Source organism: Plecotus auritus (genome assembly GCF_963455305.1).
Source record: "Plecotus auritus genome assembly, chromosome: 4".
NCBI lineage: Eukaryota > Metazoa > Chordata > Mammalia > Chiroptera > Vespertilionidae > Plecotus > Plecotus auritus.
In genome coordinates, this window is record NC_137775.1 from 56,022,439 (window position 1) to 56,038,181 (window position 15,743).

At 34.8% G+C, this 15,743-nt stretch overlaps 1 protein-coding gene across 4 annotated transcripts in view; it reads left to right on the forward strand.

Moving 5' to 3' along the window:
- Positions 1-15,743, forward strand: part of RNGTT (RNA guanylyltransferase and 5'-phosphatase) — a 213,952-nt gene that overhangs the window by 19,952 nt on the left and 178,257 nt on the right. For all 4 annotated transcript variants that reach the window (XM_080666815.1, XM_080666813.1, XM_080666814.1 and 1 more), the window contains exons 5-8: positions 3,096-3,171; positions 5,036-5,276; positions 5,679-5,788; positions 6,939-7,040. In XM_080666815.1, coding sequence (XP_080522941.1) covers positions 3,096-3,171; positions 5,036-5,276; positions 5,679-5,788; positions 6,939-7,040 — 529 coding nt within the window. The remainder of the gene's footprint in view (positions 1-3,095; positions 3,172-5,035; positions 5,277-5,678; positions 5,789-6,938; positions 7,041-15,743) is intronic.

Below are 15,743 nucleotides of genomic sequence, written 5' to 3' on the forward strand. Positions count from 1 at the left end.
TTAGATGAGAACATATCTCAAGTTAGAATGTTTGCTGCTTAAACTGGTCTGAAATATAAAGCAGAAGGGAAATTATATGTTGGGTTAAGATACATATTGAATAAAAGTCTGTTTACAGCTAATGTTATTGTAACTTTTTTGAATTCCCCTCTCTTACAAAGCAGTGGAGGATGATGGAATTCATAGAATTTCATTATTATAGCCATTTACTTCTAAGAGTGTTCTTTTTCTATTCAAGGCTGATCTCTTTATTTTTTCCCTTCAGAAACTTCATTTCAGTTATGACCTTGTTCTCTATATTGTCAACCTCTGATTTAACTAGGTCCTTTCAGCTTGTAAACATATTTAAGCCTCTCATATTAAACTAGAGGCCAGCTGCATGAAAATTCGTGCACTGGGGGTGGGTCCCTCAGCCCGGCTTGCCCCTCTCACAGTCCGGGAGCCCTCAGGGGATGTCCTACTGATGGCTTAGGCCCACTTCCGTGGGGAGCAGGCCTAAGTCACAGTCTGGCCTCCCTCTGTGGGAAGCGACTGGGCCAAACAGGGGAAGGCGCTGCCCCCATCATCCCGCTGCTGCTGCTGCCGCTGCTGGCTGCCACGGCTGCCTGCCCTCAGCCCTCGGCCCTTGCAGCTGCCGTGGCTTTGTCTGGAAGGACATTCGGCTGTCGGGTCTAATTAGCATATTATGCTTTTATTATTATAGATACTACCATTTCTGCATAAAAGCCCCCCAATCTCCCCAAACTATACCTTTCTTTCTGTTGTATATTTCTCCTTCTCCTGACTTTTTGAAAGATTGATACTTAAATTTATTTATTCTTATTCACTTTCTTGCAATCTGGAGTCCTGCCTCTGTACTCTAAAATCATGACTTTGAGTTCTAAGCATTATGTGACATTTAAACCACCAAGCTCTAATGTCTTGAATCTTCCTTTTTTCTTTGTTTTCTGACACCATAACAGTTAATTTTTAGTCATTGTTTATGGTTGCTCCCCACCCCCACTTATTCTTGAAAGGTTGGTTTTCCTCATATTTAATCCTTAATTTTCTTCTCTTATACCTATTCTTAGCAATCTTATCCACACCATAGACCCCTTCCATAGTTGACTATATATTGTTTATTCTTGAATCTATAGCTCCAGCCAGACCTCTCTGTGAAGCTCTTTACCATTATTTACAAATATTCCTTAGTTCCATAAGAACCTTAAATGCAGCATGCCCAACTGTATGTACTTACTCATTGCCTTGGCTGTAGGATGATGTAAACTCCTGTACTTCCTAACCTAGTAAATGGAACCACTGCCCAATTAGTCACCCAAGTCAGGAAACAAAGACTCCTTTAAAATCTTTTCTCTCAATATTGACACCCTCAGAATGCAGATTCTACCTTAAATGTGTCTTCAGTCTGCCTTTCCTCCTTATCCATATCACTATGACCTTTGTAACTCAGACCTTGTCTCACACATTAACTACTGAGATGGCTTCCTTATTCGTTTTCTTGCTTCATTGTTGCTTTCTCTATATCTTCTGTTGAGCTACCATTGGAGTGGATTATCTGAAACTGGATAATTTTATTGCCATGCTTAAAATTCTCTATCGCCCATTGCCCTTATTTCTTTAGTATGATGCAAAAATTTCTTCAGGATTTTGATCCTCTCGCTGTCTCCAACTGCATTTGGCATTACTTTTTTATCCTATTCCATGCTCTAGCCATTCTCATTCATTTAAAGTTTGCTGTATGTGCTATTTTTGATTCATAAATTTACATTTGTACAAATTTCTCCTACTGTCTTCAGTTCCTTTGTATCCTTGTTTATTTAGCATTGTTTATTGACTAACTTTTTTTAAAAAGTTCTCATTCAAGGATATGTTTTCATTGATTTTTAGAAAGAGGAAGAGAGAAAGGACAATAGATATGAGAGAAACATAAACCGGTTGCCTCCTGTATGGGTCCTGACCAGGAATTAAACCAGGAATCTTTTGGTGTACAGGATGACATTCCAACCAACTGAGCTACCCCACCAGGGCCATTGACTAAGTCACAGGATGAAGTACATGGAGAAGAGTAGTTTGTAAAAAGTAACATTAAAAAGAAAGACAGCTTGGTTGTTGTGACTCAGTGATTGAGCATCGATCTATGAACCAGAAGGTCACGATTTGATTCCTGGTCAGGGCACATACCCTGGTTGCGGGCTTGATACCCAGTAGGGGGTGTGCAGGAGGCAGCCGGTCAATGATCCTTTCTTATCTTTGATGTTTCTATCTCTCTCTCCCTCTCCCTTCCTCTCTGCAATCAATAAAAATATATTTAAAAAATAAAAGACATAGTCAAATATCTGGATAGCCTACCATTAAACAGAAATTACAGGAATGCCTTTATTTTGAGGTTTGCAGGAGAGTGAGTTAACCCTGGCAGTAAAGTTGTCATGTTGGTAACGTCCATCAACCTGTTATTATTACATTTTCAAAGTAGTTAAAATGACTTAAAAATGCAATTATTTTTAGAATTTATGAAGCTTATTTTCAGAACATAGAGGTAGGATCACACTGATCTCAAATATGTCCTGAAAAAAGGTTTAAGAAAAAGAAAAAATGTTTTTTCTCAGTAGTTTTTCTTCTGAAAGTTTTCTTGAAAGATTATAAAGTAATATAAAGATACAGTCAGATGGTTTCTAGAGAATTCAAAGTAGTTTTATTTTTAGTGTATATCTATCAGTTATTTTCTGTATTCAGTCAGGTGTGTGTGTGTGTGTCCCCTTAGAGTTGTGTGCTTGATGAAAATACCTCCTTATTTAAAATGCTTGCAATCTTTTAGTGTTAAGAGAAGTTTTTAGATTTTAGAGACAATTTGCAACTAATCAATACCTTATAATAAATCAATATGTATTACATTTAAACTTCTAGCTAGTGCTATAAATTAGATTCTAAGCAACTTCAACTGACAAGTTAGTAATAATTATAAGAGAGGGCTGAGTTTTTAAAAATGTAGTTATTTTACAAAAATTGAAATGTTTTGATTGCAGATTGGAGTTTTAAAGTAAAATGTGGCCTCTGAAGTGATTTTAATTTTAAAACAATGCTACTTTATTTTCTAGGTGTTCATTGTACCCATGGCTTCAATCGTACCGGTTTCCTCATATGTGCCTTTTTGGTGGAGAAAATGGATTGGAGGTATTTGTTTCTTGTAATATGGGCGGAGACATATTTAGTAATGGATAAAAAAATTTCATTGATTTAAAAAATGTTTTTTATTGATATTTTTAGAGAGAAAGGAAAGGAGAGAGAGAGAGTTCGAAACATTGAAAAGAAACATCAATCGGCTGCCTCCTGCATGCTCCCTACTGGGGGTTGAGCCTGCAACCTGGGCATGTACCCTGACCAGGGATGGAACCAGCAACCTCTTGGTGCATGGGACATTGCTCAGCTAACTGAGCCACACTGGCTGGGCTCATTCCTTTTTTTTTTTTTAGTTTTAGCACTGTATAGTGCCAAATTTTTGGTGAAGTCATGATTAATATAATTTGAATTTGTTTTCATTTTAGTTTGATTAATCTTTAGAATACCATTCATAGGTGTTTTTACTAAGTAGCACTTTAGTTGAGTGCTCATGGACCCCATATTCTATGTATTTTCTTTTCCAGATGTTTTTCCCTTATGAGAGACAAATTTTTCCAATATTTGTGTTCGTATTCACCTTTGGAAGTTCCTGCTGTTGTTTTTTAATAATTTTTAATAGTACCTTTTTATAGCTGTTAAGTACTAGGAAACGCTTATAAGATTATGTAGAGAAGTTATTTTTGGGACAGTGTTACTTTATTTAAACCAATCAGCATGTTTTTAATGAGCACCCGTTATTAGTGAAATATTTTTTAAAATTGTGAGAAATTAGAACTTTAGTTACTCAAAAATTCCTGAGAGATGGGATGTTAATAACTGAATATCCTCATTTACTGATTAAGGGTTATTATTTTGTTTATAAAGTCTTCCACACAGTAGGTCCTTCTCTGAATATAATCTGCAGAAGTACACATCAGATTGTATATTTTATTTCCCTGTCATGCATCCTCAGTGTTCTCTTCTGCATGCACTTCTAGGGCAGCCTTTCTGGCCTTTCAGATGTTCTACACCAGCCATTTTCAACCTTTCATCTCATGGCACACAAACTAATGACTAAAATTCTGCAGCACACCAAAAAATACATTTTTTGCCGATTTGAGAAAAAGATAGGAATAATTTTGAATCATTCACACTGAATGGCTATTGTGTTGGCTGTTGTCATTTTTTAAATTTAATAATCCAAGGGAAAAGGTGCCATTGTCCTGACTAAATAGGTATTTGCATGTTTTAAAAATTCTTATGGCACATGGGTTGAAAATCACTACTCTACACAATAACCCCAGAATCCTGTCAGATTCAGCCTATGCTTAACCTTTCTCTGATGACCTATGCTCGTATTACTTGGGTTTGTTGAAAGTTCCTGAAAAACCAGCATGCTTTTTACTTTTATTGATACTGCTGTTCAAATTTCTTTGACATTTTTCCTTAAGAGTCAGGAAACCTCAGTCAGAGACCTCAACCTTTAAAGCTTTGTTTAAATTCTTCACAGACTCGACGCAGGTCTCTTCTATACACTCATTGCAATTTACTTCTAGAGTTAGGAATTATCTATGTACCTTATGTTCAGACTGTTTCAGAATGAATTGTCCCTTAATAGATTGAGTGCCTAAAGAGTGGGACTGATTTGTCCATTATAAATCGTATGGTGCCTTAAATAAAATAAACTAGAGGCCCAATGCACGAAATTCGTGCAAGAGTAGGCCTTCCTTCCCCCGGCTGCCGGCACCAGCTTTCCTCTGGCACCTGGGACCCAGGCTTCCCTTGCAGCCCTGGCTTCGTCCGGAAGGTCTTCCGAAGGATGTCTGGAAGGACGTCTGGTCTAATTAGCATATTATGCTCTTATTGTTATAGGTAGGTTTTGAAAAATCTGCATAAATGGAGAATAGTGAGGAAATTGCATGGTGTTTGTTTTCCATAGTATTGAAGCAGCAGTTGCCACTTTTGCTCAAGCGAGACCACCAGGAATTTATAAGGGTGATTATTTGAAAGAACTTTTTCGCCGCTATGGTGATATAGAGGAAGCACCAGCCCCACCTGTATTGCCAGATTGGTGTTTTGAGGATGATGAAGAGGAAGATGAGGATGAGGATGTAAAGAAGGAACCAGAACCTGGGTCAAGTGCCTCCTTTGGCAAAAGGAGAAAAGAACGGTTAAAACTGGTAATGAATAAAAATATTACAGTCTTTACCTTTTTCTTTGTCAGATTTATGAGAATCTTCATGAGATTTATGAAAATGGAATGTTGACTATGTTTCTTTTACTAGATATGAGAGGTTATTTCATTCTAGTTATTTACAAAGATTCTTGATAGCCATGACTCCTTGCCTTTCATACAAGGAAAGTTTGTTATGTAAATTCATCCTGTTTTTGTTTCTTAGGTAAATCAAAGATCTCTTACACATTAGACTGAGAATTTACTATTTCTTTGCAAAGTATTATGAAATTCCAACTAAATATCTAGTGAAAATTTTACTAATGCTTTATAAAATTATCTCAGTCTCTCAGTCTAATCTTCGTAAATGTATTTGAACTCTAATAAAACATTTTCCTTTTATTTTAAGGGTGCTATTTTCTTGGAAGGTGTAACGGTTAAAGGTGTAACTCAAGTAACAACTCAACCGAAGTTAGGAGAAGTACAGCAGAAGTGTCGTCAATTCTGTGGCTGGGAAGGGTAATACATATTTTACTGTTTTAAATAAAATTTATTCTTGCTTTACAACACTTACCATTCAAGCAAACATTAACATAGTTTCTTTGCTTCTTGAAATTTGTATGTTTACATAGAGTGCTTACAAAAATTTAACAGTTTTTCTCAAGACAAGCAGTGTAATAGACAGTTGAGTCAAAAATTAGTTGACTCACATGTCTTCCTAAAGGATTAGAAAGTTACTATTGTCACTCTCTAGTATAAAATGTTTTGTATGTTTGAATCTGCTGTTGCAGATTAATGTTTGGGTTGCCCTTATTGTATTAAGGGAGAAGAGATAAAAATTGAATGTGACCATATTTCAGTTTTTCTGGGAGAATCAGCTTTAAATATGTTCTGCCCCCTACCATGACTTGAAATTATTTATCAGGTGTTTCATGGGAAAGGTTTCAGGAGAGAGGTCACTGCTCTTAACTCTTGGTCTCTGATCTTGGTCTGTGAACATTTCTGTTGATCATTGATGTCTGAGGCTGAAAATTGTAATACAGCTGGAACATGATGAAACAGGATTATCAACCTAAAAATTCCTAATATAAGTAACTTTTTGACTGGTACATACAGATCAATCACCTAGAAATAATTTTAAATAAAAGATGAAAATGATGATGAGGTAGTATTGGTTTTAGTGTTGTGTTAAACCCTTGCCAGAGTCCTTTAATCTTGATCTACATTTCTCCGGTTTTGTCACTTCTGGGCATCTTTTGGGGGAGAAACTTGCCAACCCTGCACAGTTATGCCAAGCTGGCAGTGTCATGATGGAGCAATATGGGGTCTAGAATAATGTAGAATAACTAAAGCAAGATTAAAACTTCTTACTGATTTAAAAGACTTGTAAACATACCTGTTTTACTATTTAGATCATGTATATTAATATTTAAAAATTAGCCCAATAGGTATAGTAGTGGCAATTAGAATCTTGATAACTTACCTTCTAAAATGTCAAGAAAATGATAACCTTTTTCTTAGTATTCTTGTGAAATCTAATATTTTTCCAATTAAGATTAATCTCCTGATAGGGAGAACATTGTATAAATGTGTGACTCGTGAGGTTGGTTTCAGACATGTAGTGCTTTCTATGGATACCAGCCATAATAATAAAATGTTCTTCTTTAAGGTCTGGATTCCCTGGAGCACAGCCTGTTTCCATGGACAAGCAAAATATTAAACTTTTGGAGCAGAATCCATATAAAGTAAGCTGGAAAGCAGATGGTACTCGGTAAGTTCTACTTCTAAAAATAGTCATACAAATAGCCCTAAAGCTTGAAGAAAATTGCTTTGTTGTTAGAGAAGGTTTGCATGCTGGGGAATGTGAATTTCTGAATTGAACAACAAAATAAGGCATGTTTCAAATTTTGGATACTTTTTCTTTTGCTAGTATTCTTAGCTATGTGATATTCTCATTCTGCTAAATTTTTGCTTTTAGAGTTCTGTTAGTTTAACATAAATCTCTACCAAATTTAAGTTTGAAAGTGTTTTTTCCCTTGATAATATTGTGCTATTTGGTATATCTTGTGTACACTATCTTGTCTTTAATGGGAACCCCTAAAATTAACAGATGTGCTGTAGCTGATTTGGTTCAGTGGATAGAGCATCAGCCTGAGGACTGAAGGGTTCTGGGCTTGTTTCTGGTCAAGGGCACGTACCTTAGTTGAGGGCTTGAACCCTGGTCCGGTTTGGGGCATATGCCAGGGGACAACCAATCGATGCTTCTCTCATATTGATGTTTCTCTCTCTCTCTGTTTCTCCCCCTCCCTTCCCCTCTGAAAGTCAGTGGAATAATACCCTCGGTTGAGGATTAACAAAAACAAAACAAAACAAAAAAAATTAACAGATGTGCTATCAGTTTATAATCTAAATATTACCAGCTCTCCCTGATTCATTCTATATTTTGTTTCTTTGAATAGGTTTTTAACTTTCTTTTAATCCTTGCTAATTCTTTTTGTAGTTTTATACACTCTTCAGGTTGTATTCTTACAACAAAGCTTAGTTTCAAATTTCATATTCCTATATTTTATATAGGAATTTCATATACTAATATTTTAATATTTTAAAATGTTATACTAATATTATTTTAAAATATTAGTATAAGTTTTGTGCTTCCTCAATAATATTTAACTTTTTCTTTGTTTTATAACCCATATTTTTATAGCTTTGATATTTATATGTATTTAGTAAATCTTCATTTAGCAATTGGTTATTGATAGTTGAAATAATTATTTTTCTGATATTAATATGGAAGTCCTATTAACTTTTTCATAACGGAGAAAAATGTTTTATAATAATTAGGAATGCACATATATTTTAGTTTTTCCCCCAGCTTTATTGAGGTATAATCGACATATCTTGGGTAATTTAAAGTATACAGTATGTTGATTTGATGTACTTATATATTGCAAAATGATTACTGTCATAGCATTAGCTAACACCTCCATCATTTAACATAATCACCATTTCTTTTTTGTGGTGAGAAAATTTAAGATTTACTGTCTTAGCAACTGTATAATACAGTATTAGAAACTAAAACCACCATGCTGTACATTAGATCACCAGAACTTATTTGTCTTACAACTGGAATTTTACCAACATCTCTCCATTTCCATCACCCTTTCAGCCTCTAGTAGCCATCATATTAGTATCTGTTTCTATGATTTTGGCTTTCTTAAATTTCATATATAAGTGATATATAGTATTTATCTATCTTATTAATATTTATTGTTAATGTCTGTCTAATTTATAAATTAACTTTTATCATAGGTATGTATATATAGGAAAAAAACATAGTACATATAGGGTTTGGTAATATTCGTGGTTTCAGGCATCCACAGGGGTCTTGGAACCTATTCCCCCCTGGATAAAGGGGGGTTGCTGTATACCATATCTTCTTTGTTCATCTGTTGATGGACACTTGGGTTGTTTTCATATCTTTGCTATTGTGAATAATGCTGCAATAAAAAGGGGAATGTAGATATATCTTTAAGATCCTGCTTTTATATTTTAATTTTTAGATGTTAGTTTGAAGATGATATAGATTGCATTTAATTTTTATGAGCAGCTTTTGAACGTCAAAGTGGCAGTTATGCTTTTTGTATTACTATTTCTTCATCTACATTTAATTTGTGGTGACCTTAAAAGATTCCTGTGGCCCTGGACAATTTGGCTCAGTGGAAAGAGCATTGACCCAGGGTTGATGTCTCTCTGTCACATCGATGTTTTTTTCTTTCTCTGTCTTTCTCAATCCCTTTCACTCTCTCTAAAAATAATGGAAAAATATCCTCAGGTGAGGATTAAAAAAAAAGATACATATGGAGATATGGAGAGGGGCAGATACAACTTAATTATAATAATAATTAATATAATGGTATTTCAACATGATATGCTTTCTAGTAATTATATTTTATTTTTATCATTTGGGAATATATCATATTTTCTTTGATTTCATTTGTCTTTGTTGGAAAGTCTTTCTTTTCAACTTAGCAATTTTTAGCTTTATTAAAATTTTATTTTGTAGATAACAAAGTTCATTAAATTCAGAAAATAACAAAAAGAAGAAAATAAAAATAGTCATTTTATCACCTAAAGATTTATCATCACTACTATCATTGTGGTATTGAGACTTTATTCTTTTGAGTATAGTTGTTGTTTTAATATTAATGCTTGGTGTAGTGAGTTCAAATATGTCTTACATATATATTTTTTACATATTTACATATAGATGTTCATTTTTTCACAGTATTTACTTATTCATTTATATTTTTTATAGATCTTTTTTAGAGAAGAGGAAGGGAGAGGGAGAGAGATAGAAACATCAATGAGAGAGAAACATTGATTGGCTGCCTCTTGCATGCCCCCTACTGGGGATTGAGCCTGCAACCCAGACATGTGTCCTGACCAGGAAGCAAACCAGTGACCTCTTGTGCAGGGGTTGATGCTCAACCACTGAGACACACTGGCTGGACTGTTCACAGTATTTTGAAGTTACTTTAAAAGTGAACTAGCTTCAAAAAACTAATATAAATGTATGATAAAAAATTCAAACAGTATAGAGAAATAAAATTAAAAATTTAAGTTTGCTTTATGTTCTTCTAGGAGTATTCATTCTACATGGATGAATCTATAAGCATGGATAGATACAGTTAAAGATTCAGATATATAGAATATGAATGACTTGCCTCTTTATGCCCTCCTCCCTGGGCATATGTATTTTTGAAGAATAAGTAAAAATTAACTTCACTGCTTATTTTCAGAATGTTGAAATAATATTTAATTTTTAGGGTTATAATTTCAGAATCTATTAAATTGGTAGTAAGGATCAGCCTAAGTTGAGTTTTGTTGAGATGTATATTTTTAATAGATATGTAAGTGTCTTTTTTTTTACATATGTTTTTATTGATTTCAGAGAGGAAGGGAGAGGTAAAGAGAGATAGAAACATCAATGATGAGAGAGAATCATTGATTGGCTGCCTCCTGCACACCCCACACTGGGGATCAAGCCCACAACACAAGCATGTGCCCTTGACCGGAATTGAACCTGGGACCCTTCAGTCTTCAGGCCAGTGCTCTATCCACTGAGCCAAACCAGCTAGGGCTACAATGTCTTAACAGATGGGTTTAATACCTACTTCTTTAAGTGGAGAAAGAGTGGAAAAAAAAAAAAAGGTAAGGAGCAAAAGTGCCTATCTCTAGGCTTTGTACTACAAAATGGCTTGGGGATTTGGGGGTGAGGCCGAGTTTTGATCTGAGGAGTTTCATATTATGGATATTCTTTACTTTCTGTATTGCCTTCTCCATAGTATCTAAGGCTGTGATCATGGCAAACTTTGGGAAAAATAATGAAGTCTGCAATACTTGTCACTTGTATTTTGCCATCTTCCTTTTGTTTATTTTCCCTCCTGTGCTGTTGTATACCCCTTTCTCTGTGTCTTAGTACTGTTAGACCCTTAAATGATTAACTGACGTAATTTGAGCCAATGTGTGTTTGACTAATAATGGAAATACCTCATTTACCACAAAACCATGCTCTACCAAAAACAAAAGGAAGACTCCAAGTATTTATTTGAATACCCTCTCTGTCTTTAGGGTGCTTTATTCTGGGAGTAAAACATTTATGTGAGATGTTGATTTGATTTGCTTCAAATCTAGAGATCAGTTTGGGGGAAATGGTCATTTAACAGTACTGAGTGTTCCAACCCAGGAACATGCTATTTCCCTCCACTTATTTAAGTCATTTTCAGTGTAGAGATGTGGCATGTCTTTTGCTAAAATTTTTAAAAAGAACCTATGTTTTGATGTTGTAATTAACTGATTGTTGGCATGTGGTCCTGAAATGAGGCTGTATAATAAAGTTTGAAATTATTTTTTTGGAAATTCAAGTGGAAAAATCTAATACCTACTGAAGTCAAAGAAGGTTCATTGCTTTGAATTTGGATGTACCATCTCATCCATGGCAAATGGCTTCATACTCTAGTATGACACTTAATTATTTGTGCATGTTGATATTGTACTAGCAATCTTGCTGAACCCTCTTATAAGTTCTAATAGTGTGATTATAGAATTTATTATATTTGCTATGTAGAATATATTATCTGAAAATATATTTTTAATTTATTCAGTCATAATTAGTGTATGTGTGTGTGTGTGTGTGTGTGTGCATACTTACATGTGTATTATGGTAATGGGATTTCTAGACAATGTGGAATTATATGGTATTGAGTATTGTCATGTTTTTAACTTCAGTGGGAATGACTTTCAGTTTTAATATTAAGTATGCTATTTGCTGTAGGTTTTTATAGCCTTTATCTGGTTAAGAAAATTACTATATATTCCTGGTTTGCTAAGAATTTTTATCATCATTGAATTTTATCATGTGCATTTTTAGCATTTGTTGAAATAAGTCATGAGTTTTCACTATAATCTATTAACTCAGTATAGTATACTGATAGATTTTTTGAAGTTGAACTATCTTTTTTCTATTATGATGTTGGATTCAATGTGATATGTTTTGCAATGTGATATGTTTATAAGTGAGATTGGTCTAATTTTTATATTATATTTGTGTGGTTTTGATAGGAAGATTATTCTAGTCTCTTAAAAATGAATCAGAGACTTTTCCTTTTGGTTGTGTATCTAGAACATTTATATAAGACTAGAGGCCCGGTGCATGGATTTGTGCACCGTTGGGGTCCCTCGGCCTGGCCTGTGGGGATCAGGCCAAAACTGGCTCTCTGACATCCTGAAGTGTCCTGGATTGTGAGAGGGTGGTTCTCGGGTGACACACCCTGGAATTGGGCTCCCTGCTCTCTGGTTCTGGGTGCGTCACTCGAGAACCGCAGCTGCCAAATCACCACAGCTCGGCAGCTCCTGTGTTGAGTGTCTGCCCCCTGGTGGTCCTTACGCATCATAGCTGCCGGTCGGACGGTCGGATGGTCTCTTAGGCTTTTTTATATAATGATATAGAAAATCTGTTACTTTTATAAAGTTGTAAAAGGCTTAAATGAGGTAATTCAGTTAAAGCAATTAGAAAACTGCTTAGCATACATTAGGTAAATGATAGCTACTGTTTATTTTTCTCTAATCTCCTTTCAAGAATGGGTGAGCTTCCTGCTTGCAACAAAGATATGTAACGAGTAATTGAATAAATGACTGAGTGAATGAATAAGTAAATTACTGTGGGAGGGACTAATAACATAAGTGATTAAATGAAAGAATATAATACGTAATCAAACAGCATAAATACAGTTTGATGTATCTAGGAACTACATGTAGCTTGACTTATATAATCTAGAAAGATAATCTACACTGGTCATAGAGGAGATGCAGAAGGAGGGCCCTCATGGGTGTAAATGCAATACCAGGAGAAGTGATAATAAAGGTACTGTGGATACAGTTGGAATTGAACTGCCTTGCAATTGTGAAATACTGCTTTTTCACAGATCCTGTAGAATATTCTGGGTAAAGATAATTAGAACTTTATGATAGAATTTCTCTATGTACTTAGTTTATTAGTAGACTTTGTCATGCAGTGAAAAGAAACAGTCAGCCCGGCTGGTGTGGCTAAGTGGTTGAGCATCAACCTGTGAAACAGGAGGTCACAGTTGATTTCCCATCAGAGCACATGCCCAGGTAGGGGGCATGCAGTAGGCAGCTGATCAATGATTCTCTCTCATCACTGATGTTTCTCTCTCTCTCTCCCTTTCCCTTCCTTTCTGAAATCAATAAAAATATATATATAGAAAAAAGAATAAATCACCCTTCATAAAAAAAGAAGAAATGATCAATCTTCAAAATCCACTCATTCAAAATTAATTCAGCTTCCATGTGAAAGTGGAAATTTTAGAATTAATCTAGTTAATCTCACAAATTGATTTATTTTTTCTTTTTAATCTAGAGATTAGATAGTATATATTTAATTTCAGCTGTTTCTGAATCATTAAGTTAAAAACCAAATTATTTTTTATAACTACTATTGTAATGTAAATAGTGAAATAAACGATAATAATTCAGACTTTGTTTGACATAGGAAAAATGGAAGGCTATAGGAATAATTTGTAATAGACAAGCAAAAGCGTTTAATGAATTGATAACCATATGAAAGTAAGCTCCTTTTGAGGGCTGGGAATTTTGTCTTTTTAACCACTATGTCCCCATTGCCTAGAATAGTGCCTGCCGCATGGTAGGCACTCAGTAAATACTGATTGAATTGGATTAGTCAGTGTAAAGCTGCTGATGTCTTTGAATAAAATAAATGGAAACACTTATTGTGGTTATGAAAACTTTGAAATGTAAAAAATTTCTATGTCACATTTACTTTCTAAACAAAAATATAAACTGTTTAGCAAAATAAAAAACACATAATTCAATAAAAAGAATATAGTAGGGCAGAATTTAAAGCTAGAGAGATTTAAGCAAGAACTTTAGTGTGGTGAAGGCCTGGGGTGGGAGTGTGAGGTGGGAGGGGGTCAGTGGGGGAAAAAAGGGAACATCTGTAATACTTTCAACAATACAGGTAAATTAAAAAAAAAAGAACTTTTATTTGTTTGGATTTATAGTAGGTAGGGATGATCTGTTATTTCCATAGAGTGGTTATAAAAGGATTAAATGAAGTAATCAATTAAGAGCAAGTAGCATTCAGTGGATACTCAGTAAAAGGTAGCTACTGATTTATACCTTCATATACTCACCTCCCTATATATATATTACACACATGTACTAGGTGTACCGGTTAATAATGGCAGATTTTGTAATCAAAGAAAACACTGTAATTTCAAGAAAAACATCAAAAGTGCTTTATTCAAAGTAATGTCCATCGCTAGCTACACATTTCTCCCATCTTTCAGGTAATTTGTGGATACCGTACCAATAGAACTTTCCTTGTTTTGAGGCAAACCATTCAGAGACCATATTTCCCACTTCTTCATATGTTTTGAAGTGCTGCTCAGAAAGTGCGTGTGCCATCGATCAGAACAAGTAGTAATCTGAAGGAGCAAAGTCTGGTGAATAAAATGGGTGGGTTAATACTTCACCGGCAAGATCTTTTAACATGTCTTTAACTGGTTTTGAAATGTGTGATGGATGGTGCATTATCATGAAGCAAAATTACTTTGCTGTGTCTTCTGGCCTATTCTGGTTGTTTCATGATCAAAGCGTGGTTCAAATTGATTATTTGTTGTTGGTAGCAATCAGTATTAACGGTTTCACCTGGTTTTAGAAGCTCATAATACACCACACCTTCCTGATCCCACCAAATGCAGAGCATTGTCTTCTTTCTGAAGCGATTTGGCCTTGCAGTCGATGTTGATGGTTGACCTGGATCAACCCATGATTTCGTGCATTTGGGATTCTCAAAATAAATCCACTTTTCATCACCAGTCACAATTGGATGCAAAAAAGACTTTCTTTTGTGCCGTTGAAGCAACATTTTACTGATAACTTTACGGTTTTCCATTTGTCTTTTGTTCAGTTGATGTGGCACCCATTTTCCTTCCTTTAAAATCTTTCCCATTGCTTGTAAACGATTGGAAATTGTTTGCTGAGCAACGTTTAATCTTTCTGCAAGTTGTTTTTGAGTTTGACACACTTCATCCAATAATGCTTGTAATTGTTGGTCTTCAAACTCTTTCGGTTGACCTGGACGTTCTTTTTCTTTCACATTGAAATCATCAGTTTTAAAGCATTTAAACCAGCGTTCACAACTATCTTGAGATGGAGCATGTTCACCATAAGCTTCCCAAAGTACACTACAAATGCTCTTTTTTGGCACGAAATTCAACATTTTTAAGCATAAAAATATCTATGATGTTAACACCTTCAAGCAAATTTGACATATGAAGTTTTGAAGCTTGCTGTCAATACAACAAAATAGCATACATATCAAATCACATATATATCAACATATGTGTAACTCCATCTATTGAAAAAAATCCGCATTATTAACTGGTACACCTAGTATATAGACACTCTGCTTAAAAAAAAACAAAACTAAATATGCAAGGTAAATTATTTCAGCAATTAAAAAAAAGCTACGTAGAAAATCTAAGTTATAGTCAGATTTTATAACACATCTGTTTAAGTAAGCAAGATATATTTGTATTATGCTTCTTGGAGGGAATTGTAGACAGATTTATTCTTCCTGAATTTTGGTCTGGGAATCTCTTTTGTTCATTCATCCAGAAATTATATATATATATATTTTAAATATATTTTATTGATTTTTTTACAGAGAGGAAGGGAGAGAGATAGAGAGTTAGAAACATCGATGAGAGAGAAACATCGATCAGCTGCCACCTGCACACCTCCTACTGGGGATGTGCCCGCAACCAAGGTACATGCCCTTGACTGGAATCCAACCTGGGACCTTTCAGTTCGCAGGCCGACGCTCTATCCACTAAGCCAAACCAGTTAGGGCCAGAAATTATATTGAAAA